Here is a 21,439-nt window from a genome sequence, read left to right as displayed (position 1 = left end):
GCACCCAACAGGAACGTACCCACCCTGACCGGCTCCCTGGTGGTCGTAACGGCCCGGCTGAAAGGGGTCAGGGACATGGCACATGCGACAGCCGCGGAGGGGCCTGGCCAGAAGAGCTGCCTTCCTCGCCACACACTGGCGTCCAGATTCCCGTTCTAAAGCAGGCGAGGGGCACCCCGCGTCCCGCGGGCCCTTGCTCCCACGCCAGCGGGAACTTGTCGGCAGGCGCTGGCTACCGAGCGAGGCCGCGGAAGGCACCGGGGCTGGGGCGGGGGGGGCGGTCCCAGCCCGGCGGCCGCGGGGGCGCACCGGCCCCTGCCCGCACCCCGGGCACCGACCGGGGCGGCTCCCCCGGGGCTCCCCGCCGCGCCGCGGGTCCCTCCCCCGGCCCTGACGGAGAGGCTGGGGACAAACAGCCCCGCCACCGCCGCCGGGTGCCGTGCCGTGCCGAGCCGAGCCGAGGGAAGGGGCGGCCGCGGCGGGGGCGTGCAGGGTGTGTGGGGAGGGGGCACAGCCGGGCGGCTACATCAGCCCCCGCCTGCCCAGCGCCGGGGCTGCCTGCTGAGCCGCCCAACGGCCCCCAGGCGGCAGCGGCGACTGGGGGACGCTGAGGAGGAGCCGCCTGCGCGGCCCAGCGGCGGCGGGCGGGCCGGACACACCGACCGAGCAGCCGCGGCCCGCGGCGGGAGGGGAGACCGGCAGCCCAGCCCGCACCGGCAGCGCCATGGCCACCAAGGTGAGCGGCCCCCGGTGCGGCCCGGGGGGTCGTGAGGCGGCTCCGGGGCGCCCCCTGCGCCGAGCCCCCGGTCGCCGAACAGGCCCCGCGGAGGGGCTCGGCGGGCAGCAGCCCCCTCTCGGTGGCGGGCAGGAGGGAGGGAAGCCCCGCGGAGGACGGGCAGCGTTTTGGGGGTCGGGGGAGCCAGTCCCCTCCCTGGGGCTTGCCCCTCGCCGCCGGCCGCGGGAGGGAGGGAAGGAGGGAGGGAAGGAGGGAGGGGAGGAGGGGGCCGCCCGCCGCGCTGCGCTCGGGCCTCGCCGCCGCCGCCCGGCCCTTCCGAGCGGCGCCGAGGGCTCGGCGGGGCAGCGCCAGCGCCGGAGGAGGGGAAAGTTGTTCTCTGCTTTATTTCTGCCCTGCCACCCCGCGGCTCGCCCGGAGCGACTCTGGGGCCGAAAAGCCGCCGGAGGCCGAGGGCTGCCGCTCCCGCAGCCCGGGCGTCCCTGCCCGCGCCCCCCGTGCCCCGCGAAGCGGCGCTGGCCGGCGGAGCGCGGCGGTGCTGGGGAGAGGCCTCGGCCGCCGGCGGGCCCTGCCACGGGACGAGCGTCCCGGCTGCCCCGCGGCGCTGGGGACCGGGGTCCCGGCCGCCGCACGCCCCCGGCCGCCCCGTCCTGGGGGGGCCGCTCCCGCTGACCCCCGTGAGTGGCACCCAGGGGACGGGCGTGCCGTGTCCCTGTGGGAGCCCGGGGCCGTGGCGTGCTACTTGCTAATGGTAGGGTCTGATTTTACTGGAAAAAAAAACAACCGAACCCGAAAACCAGGAAGTGAAATTACTTTGTTCAGTTCTTCAACAGTATCTGCTATTAACACAACAGTCAAAATTAGCGTGTCCTGTCGGAAACTGGTCTCTTTCTAAATTAACAATATTTATTTACTATATCTGCTGATGAAGGCATGGCTGCTTCTGTAGGTGTGAGTTGACGTCCACCAGTAAATGTTATCTGTAAGCTGCCCAAATATGACAGAAGTCTTTTTTGGTATTCGAAGTAATACTTTGAGTCACCTGATTCCATAACCTTGGCCAGCAGTTTAAAAGCTTCCTTCTGCTGGGGCAGCTCTCGTGTGGTGACGCTGGCTGTGCTGTGCTTCTCAGGACTGAAGCAGTTCTGCATCTTGAATGTATCAAATTTAATGTATAAGTTGCTGTGTCTGTAGCCATGTAAGCTGATGGTCGCTCTTAGTAAACTTTTTCAGAAGCATAGAGAAGTTGGTTTAGGCTTCAAAATTACTTAGGCGGTTTAAGAAGTATTAATATAGTGAAATTTACGTTCTGTTGAGGTTTTAGAATATTGTTGATGGACTCTGTTTTAATACTGGTGCTTTCCACTGGTTTGTGGGATGCGTGTATCACAATAGGTTGATTACATATTAGTAAGTAGCAAGAAGAAATTCTGTGTATGCCTTTACTACATAATACAGAGTATGCCAAGCAGGTAACAGTTTACTGTTTCTCTCCTCACTTTGAGGTGCAGGATCCTCATGGGATCCCGTGTTCTGTGCTGAACGGATGAAGCCATTTTATTCATATATTTGGAAACTTTCACTTTACTGTTCTTGAAATAACTTGTTTTGAGTCATGGTCTCAGGCTGAAGGGTGTGTAAGTTCTAACAGTCCTAACCAGGACTGGCTTGAAATCAGGTGGTGTAAGTTCTTTTCATTCTACGCATTGCAAGTTATGGTGATTTACTTTAACTTGAAGGTTAAAATTGAGAAGTGATAGTCAGTAAAGACTTGATACTTTATTGTTTTCATATGCTGATAACCAAGAGAAGCTTACTTTATCTTCTGTGAGCTTGACCCAGGAGATATGTCCCTCTCTGGGAACTGCCCCATTTTGCATTTTAATTTGTTAAACTTGTGCACGTCAGCTATAGTAAAGATTTTTTGTTATTTTTTTTAACAGTGTAAGGGAGTAACTGGCTCAAGAAACAGATTTTAGGAGCTTAGCCAACTAACCAGTTGCCATTACACTTGGAAAGTAAATTTTGGGTTTTTTAAATTGTAAATAAACTTCTCACCTTCTGCTTGTGTTCCTTCCAAGATAGCCTGCTTTTAAAAGGAATATGCAAAGAATATTTGTATTGTATGTGAACAAACGTTAACAAAACTACACTATAATTAGGCATGTGCAGTGTGAATTTCTCAAACTTTAATGGTGTGTAGCTGGTAGGGGCAACTGACGGTCAGGCCTGGCCTGTGCTGCATGGGCACATGAATAACTTTGCTGTTTAAATTAGAATATGTTTTCCAAGGAGGGCCGAGTGAAAACTCGGGTCTTGATTTGAATGCTTTCAGTGATGGAAAGTTCAGTCTGCCTATCTCTCTTTTTTTTTTTTTTTTTTTTTTTTTTAACCCATCAACTGTCTTGCTGGTTGGTGTGTCTTTATTTTTAATCTAAATTTGACCAGCTTCTCTTTTCAGTTTTATCCTTTTGTCTACAAGATTTACAAGTGCTTTTATCAGAGTGTTAGGTTACTGGGGGGGGGGGGGGGGGGGGAAACGGGTATTTCTTTCTTCAGCAGCTAGCTTGTAAACCCTGGCCAATTTTCTTGCCTCCCACTTTGGTGAACCACAGCAATTAAGCTCCTAGGGTTTTCCAGTATGAAGAGGTGGTCTACAGTCATGTAATATGCTGGCTCTTGTCTGTACCATTCAACTCACTGGCCTTCTAAATTGAAATAATAAAAACTTTTAGAGGAAAGGACTACCACCTTCTTGCAAAAAGGCCTTTACCTATGCTTTCCTAGCATATTTGTTAACTGGCAACTTGGTAGGAAGTCTTTTGTTGAAAGAGGTGAGGGGTGGCTGTAGGCTGTAAGTGCTCTGTGGAGGCTCTGTCTGACCATGCTGTGAGCGGAGCTAGCAGTCACCATTGCTCCTTCTCCTTCCTTGCTCCCCATCCTGCGTTGTTTGTACATCCCGGCAGCTGATTGTAACACTTGCCAGGCCTGTCTTTGAGCTACTGTAGGTTGCTGAAATAGCAAAAGATTAACTGCAGTGGGGCCATTTTCTCCAGTTCTAGGGAGGTACAGTAGCTGCAAGTTTGTTCAGAGCTGGTGCAAAAGGTTGGGTGGTGTGGCAAAGGTGGGAGGGGGAGACTGACCTTCATGGTGAAGGGTGGAAATATAAATGGGAAATGGAGGATCTGAGACTTCTGGTGGCAGTTCTTTGGTTGGCTAGATCCTTTCTGTAATTTGGCAGTAGGTTTTGTGATTCCCTACAGGCTTGCTCAAGGTCATATGCTCTAAAAACTGAAGCAAATGGGGGGGAAAAAAATAAAACCAACAACAACAGGATTGTTTAGGATATATTAACCTGCAAAGTTTTACAGTAATTGAACTGAACCTGACTTCAGATGTAGGCAATTTCATATCTGTGTTTAAGAACTGGTACGTTAAGCTAGATGTTTTATTTTGGATGCTTCCTTCAGAAACAGCTGAGCTTACTAATTCAGTGTTTTTAACTGCATTACAAAAGAAGGCAAAAAGTGCCTGAGCCTAAAAGAGTAAAGCTTAAAAAATTAAACAGTCACAAAGAAAATATAATACTGTGAATGTGTTTCAGTGATAGTTGCTGGCAAAAGCCACAGATGATTCTCATTCCTCTGTATGTTCCTTCTTGACTTCTTTTGCCTTTCTTTACCCACTAGCTTGCCAAGTCCCGGCTTTACTCATGCCCTTCCTTTTGTTTTGGAGTTGCGATAAATAGGGAGAGCTAGAAATGCCAGGAAGTGATATGCTGCTTTTAAATAATGTGCTCCCTACCTTAGTCTATTTTTAGAGTTATTTATTTTTTTAAAATGTAGGCAAGTCCTTTTTTTGAAAAGGCTGATGTTTTGCCACTTTTGAAGTCCTGACTTAAGGAGGAGGTAATGATATTAAGAGAAGTTGATAGGTTATGTCCATGGTGATGGTCAAGACTGTTCTTCCGAATGTGTGCCTCTAAGGTGTGGTGGTGGTTTTAATTTAAGTTGAAAGTTTATAGGAGTAACACTGTTGAAGTTGATGACATTACTTTTACAAGCTGGGTATATTACAAGCAAGGTACTGATAAGTTTAATGAGGTTAGGCCCCTCTTTGTGTCAATAGCAACAGATTTTTTCTTTGTTACTTTAGGGGCAACTGAGTTCTACCACCATGTTCTTGATTGTTCAATGGTTTATCTACTTTAAGAATTCATTTATTTGGTTCTGTTTGTAGGACTGGGCCCTTTTGTGTGGGAAGAAGTCCCTTGAGATGAAAGCTTAGACTGAATATTCTGTTCTTAAAAAGAAGGTATAGCTTAGCAATACTTCTAAAACATGGAAGTGTTGTTCAAGACTTTGTTGTCCATCTAATCATGTTGGAATATCTCTTGTGAATGTCACTAACCAGGTATAGTTGAATTCAGCATGGTTCTTGTAATTGTGGTAAGGGAAGATGGTTATTTATGTATGAAAATTTTAGGTAGGAAAACCCAACACATTAGACTTCAAATAATTTTTCTTAAGTGCGTATCCTTCCTTTCATCTTTCTGTTTGGTTCTCTATTGCTGTTACTAGTATAAGACTCCCCAAAGAAGTCTCATACTTTCCTTTGTGCCATCACAAAGCTGTTAGTATGTTTGCATTATGAATCAGGCAGAGATAATTCTTTGTTCTGATTTGCAGCTGCGAGGTGAAGCATCCTTCTGTGCTAAATCCTCCAAAATACCCAAACTTTGTGTTCTGCAAGTCTGCCTTCTGTATTGTTGTAACTTTCAAAGTAGACTTTCCTGGGAAATCTCATCCTAAGAGAATATTCAGTTAATAAATCTTAATACATCTGTGAGGTAGGATGAACCTGTACTATGCAGATCACTTCATTCTGTATGTTCCATTATTTAAATTCAGCAAAGCAAGATGTAATACAAAGAAGGACATCATGGTTAATTTATATATGTAGGATGTGATGGAACAAAATTAATTAGGTGAAGTAATAACTTATTTTTATGGTCTTAATTATATGAAAAGTTGTTTGTTTGTTTTTTTTAAGCTGTAATTAAGTAGATGTGAAGATATTTCCTGGGACGACTTTGATTATTTTGGTTTGGTTAGTTGGTTTTGTTTTTTTATAGGGCAACAAGATGACTAAAGAAGGTGAAACTATTTAGTAACACAAATTTACCACAGATTCCTGACCTATTGATGGAGCGGGATGTTAGGGTGAGCGCAAGAACTGATACAGTCTTATTTTACTAAGATACAGGGTTTCAGCTTTTTGTCTTTGTCTGACCTTATGATCTTTTAAAAGTTCAGTGGTAAGTGGGTTATTGCAGCAGTTGCTAGTGCAAGGCTTCTCATTTCTATGCTGGGAAGCTGGAGAGCTGGTGAGATTCTATGTGATGCTATGGCTGGCTAATGATTCCTCTGACTCAGTTTTTCAAAGTTATTTTAAGCACCTAGGCATTGAGTCATCTGAGACTCATTACCAAAGGTTGTCATTTCAAAACATGATTACAGTAGCTAAACAGAAGGAAGTCTGGTATCAGATGTTATAAGCTTCATCTGGTTATATAGATTCCATGATTCAGATTTTCACTGTGGTAGAATTTCTCCATGTATTGGTGTTATTTCTGCAAGAAGTCTTTCCAGTTAACTGTGTCTTTGGTTGCTTTTTTTTGTTTGTTTTTTTACAAAAAAAACCCCAAAACCACCCCAACACACAATATTGACTTAATTCCATTTTTTTCAAGGTTTTCCTTTTCCTCTTTTAGAACCTCTGATTTTCAGGTTTTGAAAAAGCTCATGAATTGTTGAATATCCACACTTTTTGTTTATAAAATCCTCCTTATTTGATTGGGAGATTTGGTAAATTTCAGAGTTTACAGAGGTTACAAAAGGAAAAATGGTGTGAGAACTTTGTTGTAAATATACAGGTTCCCTCCTGTATTAAATTTACAAGCAATTGCAACATTGATGATGTTGGAAGCAGTCTTGCAAAACATTACAAAATGTGTAAAATAGTGGGAGTGATATTTTTTTTTTTTTTCAAGCAGCAGGGCAGTAGGACAGATCAACATTTAGATAACTGGAATTATTTAAAGTAAATAACTATTGCGATGTTTAGCATTTAAAGCTAAACCTGTTTAATTCAAAGCATGTTTCACAATTACAAGATCATTCAAATTAACTTTATACTTCTCTGAGGGGGCAAAAATCAGAGCTTGTGCTTTTGCTTTCTTTAGTTGTATTCCTGCTTTCTCAGCAATTTAGGATTGGAAAGGAGCTTCCCAAGTAACACAAAGTTCAAAAAAACAAAGCAGTCTTGTAGTAGTCCAATGAGAAAAATATAAATGCTACTCAAGAGAAGAAAATATGTGTATTACTTACTGGAAAATTTAATTTAAACTCTGAGCCTCAATGTTTTTTCCAAAGCAGCCTTTCTCTGAGCTTTGTGTGGGTAAGTAACCCCCATAAAAAAAAGATGGTGGTGGTGAGGGCAATTAATACCAGAATCATTTAACTTTGACAGATAGCCCTCTGTGAGACCCACAGTAAGAGGAGAAGGGCACAAGGGACAACTCTTCTTGTAGGGAGCTGCCTTATACACAGGCTGATCCAGCTGTTGTGTAGTTGCAAGGGGACATTTGGGACATAGCATGGTATGAAGGGCACGTGAACCATCCTGGGCACTGCTAGTAAGAGGGTGTGTGCTCATAATAAGTGTGCCGGATAAAGTCAAACCAGTGACTGTATGTGAACAATCTTTTTTTTTTTTTTTTTTTTTTTTGTCAGTAGAAACTCTGCACATCATCCTGTATTTTAGAGCAACTCTTTGACTGGGTGCTGCCCCTTAAAGGAAACTGCTGTACAGGAGGGGTTTCCAATGTGCAAAATAGGTGGCTGGAAGGAGGAGGAGGTGGTAGGAAGGTAGGCAGTGCAGCTTGACAGGGGTCCCTTGGGAGTCCAGGCAGAACAGCTGCTTCTGGGGATGGGCAGCCATGCCTGACCTGGGGTTTCTGCAAGCGGGACTTGCCCAGGTGAAATCACTCAGCCCTACTCTTGTAGAAAGTGGGACTGGTGTACAACTGGTGGTTGGGTGTTTTCTTATGACTTATTGTTTTATTCCTGACTTCTGCTCAGAGTTGCCATCTGCTCCTCCTTGGCAAGGGAACTGTTGTGCTTTTATGTTGTGTATTCATATGGTGTCTTTGTTTATACACAGTAGGTTTTGGACTTGCTTGGCTTTTCCTAGCCTTCTGAGACTGCAGTTCTCAATGTTCAGAGCAAAAATAAGTTGTTCTCTTGATTCAAATGAATTCAAGCAAAGTGTTTGTTTTCCTGGCTGATACAACAACATGGCTGATTTTCAAGAACAACTATAAAAATCCTCTTAGGATAGCTTCTTCCGTACGAGGATTTCTTTTTCTTTGCAATGATTATATGGGTGGTTTCCAAAAGAAAGACTATTGATATAAGGCTATTACATGTATTGTTCCTGCTATTTCCAGTTTAAATCCTGGGATTCCCTGGAGAGCCTGTACAACTCTGCTTTCTGCAGCCGTAAAGTCATGACTGATAAGGCACTTCATTTTGTCCTACAACTTCATCAGATCTGAGAATTAAGCTTAAATGTTTGTTTTCCTCCACTGCATTAATTCTTGGGGTGGGGGGGTGGGGTGTTTAAGATTTAATTCAGTAATTGAATATTGCAATAACACATGATGATATAATGTAATTAGTGCTTACCTAGTTACAGCACAGTTCTTTCACCAGTACTGTAATTTCCTCCCTTAATAGCCCTGTGTTTGTCTTCTGAAAATGGTTGCTTATGGAGTACAAAATTAAGCATCTTCCTTGCTGCAAATAAATAAACCATATTCTTGGAAGTTTGTGTATGCTTGTTGAATTGTAATTATTGTATCAACAGCTCTGTTGCATTCTGTCAAGCTGCCAAATTTTCTAGTAATTTCTAAGGAAATAGAAATTCAAACTTCCTGATTTCTTTCATGCTTTCTGTCACTGTAAAGGGTGCTGGTACAAGAAAAGTTTGTGTGGTGTCCCATTTAAATCAATTCCTAGATAATGGAAGATGCAGATTTGTAAAGGAGAGACTTTAAATGTTTTATGACTTAATCTAGTTCTGTCATTCATTGTCTCTTTCTCTTTTTTTTTTTTAATTCTTCTGTCCAGGTGTTTGTTTATTGATCTGTTTACTTAAAGTGGGATAGGGCAATAATGCTAGTGTGCACATTGCATTAAATTGTAGGTGACTAATGTCCATTCAAGTGCTGGGTATTCTCTGGCCAGGTCCAAGTGAGCGAGCTTTGCTTATTTGAGGTACTGTTTAATGTGCCCAGTTTGTAACTGTACAGGGTGTTGTACTTGTCTATGCTGTTGACAGAAGAACTCTAAAATAGCTGTAGGCTTGGGTACATTAGAACCCATAAAACATGAACTTTGCCTGTTTTTATAGTAAAGAAACTTTATCTGATGAAATGGTAATACATTTATGTTAGTATAATAGTTTCCTCACTTGTCTTCACAAAATAAAACTAAACTTAGGAATGGTTCAGTTACTGGGCTTTCATAAAGTAGTGTTTATAAAAGGACTGAGATCCCAAAACATTACTATATTGGTTAATGCTGGTTACTCCAGTAACAGAGAAATCAGCAGAATTCAGTGTAGAGGATCTGTTCTGCTGCATTTTAGATTTTCCCAGCTGTCTTCAGGTAACATACTATTAAGCACTTGTTTTCCTATTAATATTACAGTGTTTGGGGCTTCAAAGTGGTACAACTATTCCATTCTGTATTTTACAGTTCAAGTGTTATTTGAAGTAGCATAATTTTAATGTGTAGGTAGTTTGCTTTGGTAGTGCTTCATTTGCTTCTAGACTGGCCTGTGCAGCATGTTGAAATGCACAACATGTAGTAGTGTGGCAAACCTGAAAAGGCTTGAAATTTATTAGATAACCTTAGCAAAACTTTGTGCCTCTCCAGTTAATTGGGATAATTACTGTTTGGTTTTTTTCTAATCTCTGCTCTCGTAGAGGCAGCACTATTGTCTGACTAGAAGCTGTCCTAATGAGTAGATCACAATGTGGCAGTTCTATGGTGAATGCTGCAGGCTTTTCCTGAAACATTCGCTTCTTGCTGACTTTGTTCTTTGGGGGCAGGACTGGGAGGGTGCAGTACTGATTGCCCTAAAGTTTCAGGCAAACATCAGGGGACTTGGCACGGCAGACTACTGAAACACACAGTTAAATACTGGTTCAGCAAACAGTTGCAAGTGTTGCAGTTTGATTTCAGAGCCAGTAATGATTAATCTCGGCAGAGATTTTAATCATGCTTGAGATAAATGCATCCTGCCTGACATCCATAAATACAAACCCATGCTGTACTTGCTGCAGTTGTGTGTCCTGGTGTAACTGGAATTAATCTTTGCTAATTTGGAATTGTTTAGTCCCCAGTCTATTTGGGGACCTGGAAGAGGTTTGTATTTGGAAAGGAAAGTATGGGGAACTCTGAGCACTTGGAGCAGTGCAGTAAATTGATTCTGAAGAAGGTCTTCTGATAGCATTGGAGCTCCTCACTCATGGTTAGAAGTTTTGCAGTACATTGTTAATAACTGATAACTGGTTTATAAGTTATGTTTTGAAAAACAACAAAAAAAGATTTCAAGTGCTTGACCCAACTGAAAGCTCAGACAGATGTGATTCACAGGGCTATTTGAATTGGTATTTGGAAATATTTCTAAATCGTGTGGGTGTCTGGCATGTATTTCTGCAACTGAATTTCCCTTGCTTTTGTATTGCTTGGGTGCATGGGGATTTTGTTTCTTGGTTTGACAGTGCTTCATAAATGAATTGGTATGAACACAAAAGTTAACTGGGCACCTCTTTTAATAGTGTATGATGGTTCTTTTGAAAGTATCAGAATTTGAATGCTACTTCTTAAAACTGCTGAGCTACTTAGAGATAATCCACAGACCTTGAAATTCTTAAGCAGTATTTTAAATCTGGAAAATATCACAGTTTCTCTCTGTTTTTTTTCATGTTCTGTGGCAGTGGTTATCTGCTCACCTGATTTGTAACTGCATGGAAAGAAGTTATAATTTGTTTTTATACCTTAAGTAAAAACTGTTACATTCTAACACTTAAGAGATCTTAATCTTATAACAATTTTAGTCCTCATACTGCATCAGTAACTTTTAGTTCTCGATGCTTTAGCTGAACAAGGGGCCTGCTGATGTGAGGGAATTCACTTGAATGCAAGTTCTTTGTGTGTTGCCTGTAATGCTGGCCAGGAGTGTGTTTTAATGGGCTTTGGGGTGTGATGATGTTTGCTTACAGGTAGACAGCTGTAAAGAAGCTGATGTTCTGCAAATCAAAAATAAGATATGTAACTGGCCAGCTGGGCTAGCCTGAACAGAGTTCAGGTCTTCTTTCCTGACAAAAAAAAAAAAAAAAAAAAGCGCCTATTTTCAGCCAGATGGTGAAGTCCTGTGTAGTAGATCTGAAGAGCTAATCTGTCCTCACTGAGGAAAGCCCGAGTTCCTGAAACGGCTAGTAAGTCATTGTCTTTATTACTAGAGAAAATGTTTCCAAGTCTTTTGTAACACTTGAAAACTTACCTAGTCACTTCTTTCTTACACAAAATCATGACAGAAATAGTTTCAAGGTAAGCTTATTACACCTTTATTCTAATTGTGAAAGTACCAGTGGTTTAAGACCCATGCATGTTGGTGGGAATAGAGTATTTCAGTACTGTCCCTTACCCTATAAATGCTTCAAACTGTTTTGTGCTTTTTGGAAACTCTTCATGCCTTGTTAATTATCTTGTGGTACGAGGTAGGACTTTTGATACACTGTGAATACTTAATTAAGTACCTGCCTGAAGTATTGTAGGCACATGCAGCTTCTGAGGCCAAAGAGATGCTCCCTGTTCTGCATCTGCTGTCTGCAAGAATGTTTTATTAGCAGGAAGAAACAATGTAAGTCCTTGTTTCTTAGCTTTTTATCTATATTTAAGTTGCTTCTAATGTGCTTATAGTCATTGGTGTTGACGTCAAATGACTAGCTGCAGGCTACTGAACATACTTTAGAGTTGAAAAATTGTTCAGAAGAAAGTGAGCCAGCAGGTCAAGAGACACATTTTTTAATGTTAATTTGTAGAGTAATGTGAGGATCCAGCAGTTAGTTACAGCTGGTGAGGGAACTTGGAGTAATGATATCTGAATATAGTGACCTCTCTGTCAAGAACTCCACTTCTTGACTGAACTTGGTTTCATTTTTTGGATGAGTTTGTTTTAATTCTGATATTGTTGAAAGCAAAAAATAATTGTGTTAGACAAGAAATGTAATACTAAACGGAAGTTTTTATTAAACAAGATAATTTTAATTTTTACTTACTGTTTAGTAACATCATAGTATAAAACTAATTTGAAGGGATGGTTCAGTTTCTTCAGGCTAGTTCTTCAAGGGTTTTTTTTCTAGGCAGAAGTTGTTGAGCACATACAATGATGTCTAGCACTGTACAAGAAATATATATTTTTACCATTTGCTCTGTACTAGTTTAAAAAGATAAGCATTGGGGTCTTTTCTTCTTTGTAGTAAATCTTCATCGCTTTAACCGGCAATTACAACAATAATGTATAATCTCCTCAATTCCTAAGGTAAGGCTTCTGTGGGAGGCAGGACAGAAGGTAGCTGTCTTTCCAGGCTGAGCGGCATAGGCACTTAAAGAGACACTTGGATTTCTGCATAGAGTATCCAGGTGTACTTTGCCTAGTAGTCTGATACAGTTGTGGTAGAGGGACTAAAATGAAGAGAATTTTTTTGCCAAATCATAGCTCCAGACATTGCAACTGCTGCAGTGAAAATCTCTTCAGTATTGGAGTACGTACTGGCTTTTGGACAAGCTCTGGTTTGAGGATTAAGGGTGGGGGAAAGGTTAAATCCTATCTTTTACATAGCCACTGTTGGAGTGTCCTCAGTGCTCTGAGGCAGGAAAGAGGTGGGGAACTCCTGCCTGTATTTCTGAAGTACTTCTGTTACTGTTTTTCTAAGCTCTTTGGACAGTAGTTGTTCTAAATTTCATGCAGTACCCATAGTAATATCCACAGTGGGATTTAATGTGTGTTTTGACTTGCTGAGAGTTTTTTTTCAAAGTTGTACTGATTAAAACATGGTGACTTAAGAAGTCTGTGAACAGTGAAATGAAACAGTGGTTAAACTGTCATTTAGAGCCTTGCCTACCCTACCTTGTTTCTGTAGCTTCACTGACGCAGTGAAGACAGCTAGGGGTTTAGTGCTGACATCAGCTGATGTCTTGTCAGATGTCTTACAGTTGTTCTAAGCGGTAAACTACCTCAAGAACAATATTAGACGGTAATCACAGAGCAAAGCTGTGAAAGATGAAACAGTACAGAACAGAAAATGCAAAAATAATCTCAGGTTAATTGTCTTTTGTTTGCAGAGTATTACCACTTTTTAGATTAAACGCTTTATTTTGAACTTCTGAATGTGATCAGAATATTCTGCCCATTTCTGAACAGATTTATTTGCAGCTAGGCTTTTGTCTTTATTTTCTTTCTGCTTCCTTAATTTTGTTAATCCTGGGATCCCACTCTGCATCCCGGGTATGCTATTTCTATTTTACTCTATTAGAACTTCCTCTTAGAATTAATATTTTATTTCTGAAAGCACTATTGGTGGGAAAATCAATTCTGGAAAAAAAAAACCAACCAAACAACCAAACTAAAAAGCCTCCCTCAAAAATGTAACCAAGCTAAGAAAACCAAACCCACATCCAAAAAACGTAAAGAATGAATACAACAAAGTCTGGGAAGACAGAAATGCATTTTACTGTTCTATGCTTCCAGGTGTGATCAACATTGCTTATCAGTGTTTCACAAGCAGCTGGTTTCAAAGGCTTATTGTTAGATCTACTGAAGCATATTTGTACTAACTGCAGTTTTTATAGCAAACTTTTCTGAAGTTTATTCATAACAGAAATGTTACTGGAGTTACTTGAGGTGACTAAAAGCCCTTTGTTGTTCATTCCAGCTAAAAGCTTAAACTGCTGTCCTAGAAGAAAAGTTCAAGTCTGCTTACTGTCAAGGCTATTTAAAATTTAAGGACTTGACTTGTGAGGAAGAGTCCTACCTCAACAACAACAAAAGCTGATGCTAATGTTTAACATTTTTTTTTTTTTAAGACGTTTTACCAGGCTTCCCCAGTTATAGTTTCCACTTATGCAGTGGGATGCAGGTTCCTCTGAGAAGACTTATCCACCCCATTTACTTTCCAAAATGGAAATATGGAATTTGGTCCTCTTTCTGTGCATCTGGGAGCTGCTACCACTGACAGAAAGACAGGAAATGGGAGGCGAAGTGTGAACCTGGAAGGTGTTGCCACTGTTGCTGCTGTGATGTAGCAGTTGTCTTTGAGGCAGTGGCACCAAGCAAATTAAACCTGTGAATCCCTGTTCCTTGAAAAGAGCATGCTGGATGGCGGAAGCACTGAACTGCTGAAGCACCAACTACTAAAAGGAAGGTGTGCGTTTATTACGGGAATTTCATGATATAAACCTTCTATGGATATTTCCTTTGTACTATCTGCCACTGCCAGCTGTCCAATAGAAGCAGTAGTGGGACGAGTTTCCTAAACTTTAACACATGGCTGAAATGGGAGAATTTATGGCATAACAAAAGAGTTTTTTCTAGTACAATGAAGTCCTGTCCGTAGGGAAATAATTTTCAAAGGTGCATAGAATTTTTCAGTGGCTTCTCCAATTATAATGCTCTAAAGCATGTTTTCATTGTAACACAGCAATTTCACATCAGGAAGTCCAGCATTACAGCAACATTTTGCTTCAGAAGTGTGAGCTTAAACAAAAAACAGTAATCACTCTGTGGGTTGTTAATCATTCCTATCAACAGAGGTTTAGACAGGGAAGCTATTATAAAAGCTGCTGTGAGTGCAACTGATGTGCGTTAGCTGTTTGTATGCAATGGCTAGTGAGGCATGCACGGTGTTTTTTTTGCTGTCCTACTTCTCCATGAAAGAGCTAGGCTGCCACGGGTGAACGGTAATGCAGGCAAGTGTGTGCCTGTGCACATCAGGATTGTCATACATTGGGGTAAGTTCCTTTTCCATCTGAACCTAGCATCTTTTGAGTGAAACGTCTTAGAAAAGGCATAAATATTTATAAGTTAAATAGGTGCTTCTGTTGCTTTGTTGCTTCTTTCAAGATTCTGGGGGGAAATACAGAAGACCCAGTCCATCAGGATGTGGTGGAGATCCTGAATATTCTTTTAGTAACTTAGTGCATTAATAATGTAATCCTTCATTGGAATTTTATTTTAAAGACTTTTGCTAGCCACCTTCCTTCCCACTTAATTTGTGCTAAGAGTTTTGACACACTGACAGGTGTAGTTGCACAATCTTATGTCTGCTTGCAGAAATAAATTGCAAATGATCTTGGTTATTTTTTCTCTTGGGTTTTCCTATTTTGGGAAGTGGGGGGAAGGTACTTAGCTTTTCTCCATTACTTATTTCTGAGTTAAGCCTGCTCTAGGTCTGCAGAGGAATAATACTTTTTGCTAATCGAGGTACTGCTTTTCAATGTGAAGAATCTTTTGTAGTTTAATATGCTTAGGCACAATTATGTTTGTTATTCTAAAAAGATAGTAATAGTGATTGATTGCGATGCTTGAAATTTCTGTTTGAGAGGCTTCACACTGTAATAAGTCAGTAAATATGTAAATTGGGAAACTGCAGTCCAGGTGTGTAACTACAACGGGTAGAACCAGCTCCAAAGAATGCTGATGTAACACTGAGAATTACTGCTTTACTTTGTTTTCTCCTTATTACGATCAAATGTCTATACCCATATTGCTGAAAAGCTCATTCTCATTTAAGAAGGATGAATTCTTACTGGGTTCCCCTTGTCCCCAACTTGTAGAGAAAACTGCTGGCTCCCTCGCGTTCCAGAGAATCTGCAATATACTCTAGAGCTGCAGAGATGCTGGGAATCGGAGAGCCTTTTTCTCCTTGGCATATGTTGTGCCAGGGTTCTGCTTAATCCATGCTGGCCTTTTTCTGACACGGGGAGCATGAGATGAACGTCAGGATATGTTATGAACTCCCAGTGGAAGTGTGGGAAGCTCCACTGCCACCTCAGCAAAGGGAGGCAGTAGGTGTACAGTACAATGAACAGGTCTGCTTTCTGGTCAGTGAAATCCGGTTAACCTCTTTAGGTTAGCAGACCTTTTTCTCAAAGGATCTGACAAAACAGTCTCAGAATCCAGAATCAATTGTTTCTTGTGGGGGTGTGGGGGGCGGGGCGGGGGAAGAAATATATGCAGCCAGTAAAAGAAACTAATGTTCTAATAGATAACAGATTGATTAAAAATTCTTACTTATTTTGCATGTTTGCAGTATTCTGTAAATGAAGCAATGGCCTTTATTCCACTAATGACACGTTTCAGTCTCTGGAGTTCCTGTTGTGCTTGGATTGCTTGATCCTTTTACATGTGCTTCATATTTACTTCTGATCATAACAGTTATTGTAGTGAATCTTGTTTGTTTGTTTTTTTTAAACCAGTGTTTTGAAGAGGTTGCCTTTGTGGTGTTCAGTCTGTGCTGTCTGGAATTTGTCAGACATTCTCATTGTATAGATGTTCAAAATGTCCATAACTTAGACCTAATAGTCAATAAATGTATTGCAGGGCCCAGGAACTAAAATTCTTTTCTTGTTAAATGCTTTCTTCTCTCCATGTCCATATACTAGTTTGCATAAGTGGCAAAGATCTAACTAACCCATAACTGCTACTTGGGTGTAATATTTGTGGCCAGTAAGGAGGAAAAAGGTTATTGCAAAACCAAACCGTTTTCCCTTTCATAGCATTTTGGAATTGATTGTCAAAAATTTAAATAGAGTTGGAGCTGATGCCTCTGCCCAAGGAAAGGCTAGAGGGTTTTCCATTGGTAACAATACACTTAATAAATTGAGGGAAAACATTTAGTCATCGCATGCATTGGAATTGGTTGGGTTTATGCTTTTTTCCAGTTGGATTTCAACAGTAGGAGGGGGTAGCATTAAAGCTTACTTGCCAGGAGTTCTGAGGGACTTAATTCCCAAACTAGATGAATGAGCCCAGAAGTGCAAGTGAAATGGTGAGTACCAGGAAAAAAATCTGTGAAATGTATTTGAGATGTCGGTGTATGGATCAGGTTACAGATGTGCCCCAAATGCTTAATACTTTGTAATAAACCATTTCTGTAATACTGCAAATCTCTTCTTTTATTGCCAATTTCTTAAACTGCAGTAGGGCAAAAATTACTGGGTTGGGTTGTAATTTTTTCTCCCTCTTCTACCTTTTGGGTTTTTTTAGCAACTTTTGAAACTGACATCTAGAGCAGGTGAATAGGCAGACTTTGACACAGTAACTATTAACTTCTGTGTATATCTCTGTCTTTCCTTCCCTACAAGCTGAATACTTCCAGATTTTTCTGAGTAACTCTGTTTCCCTGCTACATCTGGAGAACCTAGTATTTGCATCTGTTCTCTTATTAGATGCAAATATCTTACCTTTCCAATCCAGTCGTTACTGTGGGATGTTTTGCCAGTTTTCCTGAAGGCTGGTAAAATCTTTTCTTGCTCTGGTGAACTCTCATCACTGCTGTGAATAAAGGCAAGAACCTAATACTATGGTGTACTATCTGAAGAAGACTCCCTGGTTAGGCAAGTTGCTTCTCCCATGGTTCAGATGCCTAGCATTTGAGTGTTGTTGAAATGACCTGCAGAACTGGGTAAGTATCGGTAACCTGCTGTAAAAAGGACATGTTCAGCACCTTCATCTACTACTGCTGAGGGGAGAGGCCTGGAGGGTGGTGCTTTTTACAACCCTATCTAAAATGTTCTTGTATTTCAAAAAGCATGATGATTCTCTTCGGTTTACTTTTTGAGGAAAGTAAGACAGCTTGTTCTTATATTTGCATGGAGGCCTGATTTACTGCTGGTAGGAAAGCAGTCAGTGTTGTTATTGAAAACTATTTCTTCCTCTTGATCTTGATTTTTTGCATGGCATAGTCTGAAGTGCTGAAAGTGTCAGTTCTAAGGGAAGAGTTTTCATGCAAGGAAGCTTTCAGAGTACTCGGGACACATGGTTTTCTGCAGTGTTGACTTTTCTAGTGGAGAAAAAGTGTTTGATTTGTTGTGCATATGGTTCAGGATTAGCTTTGTCAACTGAAATACAACATAGGTGGTTTTTCTCAGCTCCTTTTTTATTACAATGAAGTAAAGTATTTCTTGACAAGCTAGGTGTATTTCCACGTGATATTAATGAAATTAAAATGTGGCAGTGGGAAGTTGTTTTTTCTAGTTTTTTGTCAGAAGAAGGGATATCTAGGTGGGGATCATAACCTGCAATTTTGAGACAGACAACGCTTGTTGGTTAATATCTGTCTTCTGGTTGTTTTGTATTTCCTTTCACATAACTTGCTTTCAACAAAAATGATTTCACTGTCATCTTTATGGTTTTGGTGGTTTGTTTTTCTTTTTTCTTCCCCGTGATCTCCAAGTACAAGAAGAACCTTGTTGCTGTACACAGTGATGTTATCAGTAACACAAATATAAAATTGTTTTTCTTGGATTTAGTTTTTTAATCTGCAGGAGCAAAGCCCACTTCTGTATGAGCTGAGGTGACTAAAGCATAGTCTTACTGGTGAAGATGATACCGTAGCCCTGCCTCTTTCAAGATGTGCTAGGGAAATTGGTGTTTCCTGAAGTAAACTTTCTGCTGCTCTTAATCCTGTATGAGCTGGAGAAATAAGGCCTATGATGTAATCTATATTGAGTGTTGATGTTTTTGCTATAACTGCCAGTACTGTCTGTTAAAATCTGTACTACTTCTGTTTGCCTTTCCTGACCTGTAGTCTAGCTTTCCCTTTTGCTGCTCTTTGATACTTGAGCATTGGCATCAATCAGATGAAATAATGTATTAATTACTTTTGGGGCACTTGGCTAACATAAAGACTTGAGGTGTAAATAATAAGGCTTCTATCTTTTATAAGTGCTACTAGTGTGATTAATTTTCTTTTTTTGGGGAAGAGAACCTTAGATAAATGACTCATTGTGGTCAGGTTTAAAGTTCATCCAATATGCTAGTTCAAATGGAAAACTAAAACTTTGATTCTCATTCTCCCTTTGAGCGTCAAAGGGAAAATATCTTGGTTTGTCTCTGCATCCATTTCCACAGTTTGTGAGAAAATAGTCCCTTTGTAATTCCTGAGACCTTTCTCTACTTTTAGATTGGAAAGGAATGTGATAGAAGACAATTAAAAGGTGTTTGGGTTTACAATCTTAGGCCATGTCATAATTCTTTATATAAAGAAGCAGAATTGTTCTTTAAATATTAGACAACTTTGTCAGTGTTTCAAATTATAACATTTCTTTATGTAGTGTAGTAGCAGAATCAATACACAGCAAAACCTTTGTGTGTTTAAACACCTAAAAATGAGCATGGTTTTTCCTTCCCTCTTTGTGCCAATACCTAGCAGGCCTACTCTCACCGTCTGCGCATTTGCATAGTTCCTCTTTTATACAAAGAGTCTGAAACCATGAGTTTACATATTACTTTCTTTTGTGCAGCAGTGGTTACTTGTATCTGCAATTGCTTGTTTTTTCTTTTTCTGAATTGCTTGCTTTATGAAACAGTTGCCCTTACCTGAATTGGAGTTGGAATATGTCTTGTAGAAAAAAAATACTAATTGGATTGTTTGCTAAAGTTAGAATTGTTTCCTTATTTCCCTGGATAAAGTTGTACAGATAGTTCTGGATGTGGCACAGAACAGCCAGTCTTAAGCTGTGAATCCTCCTGGAAAATAGTGATCATCCCTAACAAGCTCCACAGGAGGCTTTTATCTTGTAAAGTTTGTGTGAATGTTCATATTGGAGTTCAAATTTAGGAAATGTTAGCTTCCCACATGCTGAGTTGCTCTTTGCACATCCAGCCCTACCCCACTTGCTATTTCTGCTACTTAAGAGTAAGTTATGCTGATACTTCCTTTATGAAATCTTCTAAGTAAGCTGGAAGGCTCACTGCTGTATTCTCTTTCACATGCAGGCTCGTGTTATGTATGATTTTGCTGCTGAGCCTGGAAACAATGAGCTGACCGTCAGTGAAGGGGAGATCATCATAATTACCAACCCGGTAAGAAAACTGAGACGGAATCAAGGCTTCAGTGCACTTTCCTGACCTACTTTTAGCAGATGGAAGAAAAAAGGTGCTAGGTGACATCTGAAAGCCCTGGCTACCCTCCCCCGAAGAATTAGCAAATAAACTAAATACAAAGAATTTTCTAATAGTTGTGTGGAAACAAATGCAACAAGCAGTTCAGGAGGACAGGGGCCCTCTCAGATTGTGCCAACACACTTAGGAATTTACTTAGCTTGTTTCCCTTTAAAAAGAACTGAGTGCCAAGGCAGAGAAAGGAGCTAGTGCTGGTGATATACTTCTACGTCTGAATGTGTTGTCTTTTTTTGTGTACCTAATGTTCCATGTTTAGCATGCATGTAATCTGAGGTGCTTGCCACTTGCATTTACATCTGACATGCCAACTTCCTTCTCTGTTTTGAGTTTCATAATGAACTCAGCATTCCAAGTTTGTTCAAAGAATTTGATAAAACTTGTTACTAAACTTGTGTGTCCTTTCATAATGAAAATAATATGGACAAAATACAGGGAAGGAGGGGTGAAAATACTGTGGTAATACTATCGGAGTTCTTAAATTAGTAGTACTTTTGAACACTGTCACTCGATTTGTGTGTACAATTTGAATTTAAGTGCAGTTTTATTGTCCTGTATAATTCTTACCCTGGGTAACAAGGGAAGTGTTAGTAGCCTCTGGTTTTTATTTTTGTGTAGTAAATAGACTTTCCTTTTAAAACATACAGGTGAAAAATGCCTGATCATGTTGCCAGGTTTAATTTATCTGGTTGTGTAGGAAACATGGGTTCTGCAGAATAAAATAATTCTTTGAAGAGCCTAGTCACGTATAATCCTGATAATTTTTATTTCCACTGACTTAAATATTTGAATCAGATATTTAATAAAACCAATACACTCTTGGATAGTATGCTGTTCTGTGGCAGAAGTAAAATTTTAAATGAGTTCAGGAGTTTAATGCTGTTGCACAAAAGTAGAACCAAACAAATAGTTTACCACTTTTAAGTTAGCTTTTGCTGAACAAGACATCTGTGTGTGAAGGCAATATACTTAAAACCATGTAATACTCCATTTTATGCTGTCCATGATTAAAGTGTGGGATAGATTGCCACAAAGGCTCTTGATCTTTTTTGATATAAGTTTAGACAGTGATAGCATAAGTCATGAAAGTCCACTGATGATTTACTCTCAAGTGCAGCAGCGCAAGCGTGACTTCTGGCTCGAGGTGTCATTGCTCTTGTATTTTAACCAAGATAGTTGAATTTATAATCTGAGATGTCTAGTTGTTTCTGTGTTCTTGAGTGAAAGCTTTTAGGTACATAAGAAAAAGCAAATGAAAGTTTGTTATTTTAATAACTGATTGATCTTTACTGTTTAAAAACTTAAACACATAAGCAGACTCCTCCTTACTATGTGCAGGATTACATAAAATTTCCAAGTGAAAGAACAAAATTGTGAATAAACAAATAC

General features: G+C 40.8%; 1 protein-coding gene across 2 annotated transcripts in view; it reads left to right on the top strand.

Annotated features, from left to right (window-relative positions):
* Positions 1-335: 335 nt before the first annotated feature.
* Positions 336-21,439, top strand: part of SNX9 (sorting nexin 9) — a 63,539-nt gene continuing 42,435 nt past the window's right edge. The window contains exons 1-2 of one of the 2 annotated variants that reach the window (XM_055809889.1): positions 336-736; positions 19,868-19,954. In XM_055809889.1, coding sequence (XP_055665864.1) covers positions 725-736; positions 19,868-19,954 — 99 coding nt within the window. In that variant the 5' untranslated portion in view covers positions 336-724. The remainder of the gene's footprint in view (positions 737-19,867; positions 19,955-21,439) is intronic. The other variant, XM_055809887.1, reaches the window with a different exon arrangement.

The sequence above is a fragment of the Falco peregrinus genome, chromosome 7 (genome assembly GCF_023634155.1).
Source record: "Falco peregrinus isolate bFalPer1 chromosome 7, bFalPer1.pri, whole genome shotgun sequence".
Classification (NCBI taxonomy): domain Eukaryota; kingdom Metazoa; phylum Chordata; class Aves; order Falconiformes; family Falconidae; genus Falco; species Falco peregrinus.
This window is presented reverse-complemented; position numbering and strand designations above follow the sequence as displayed.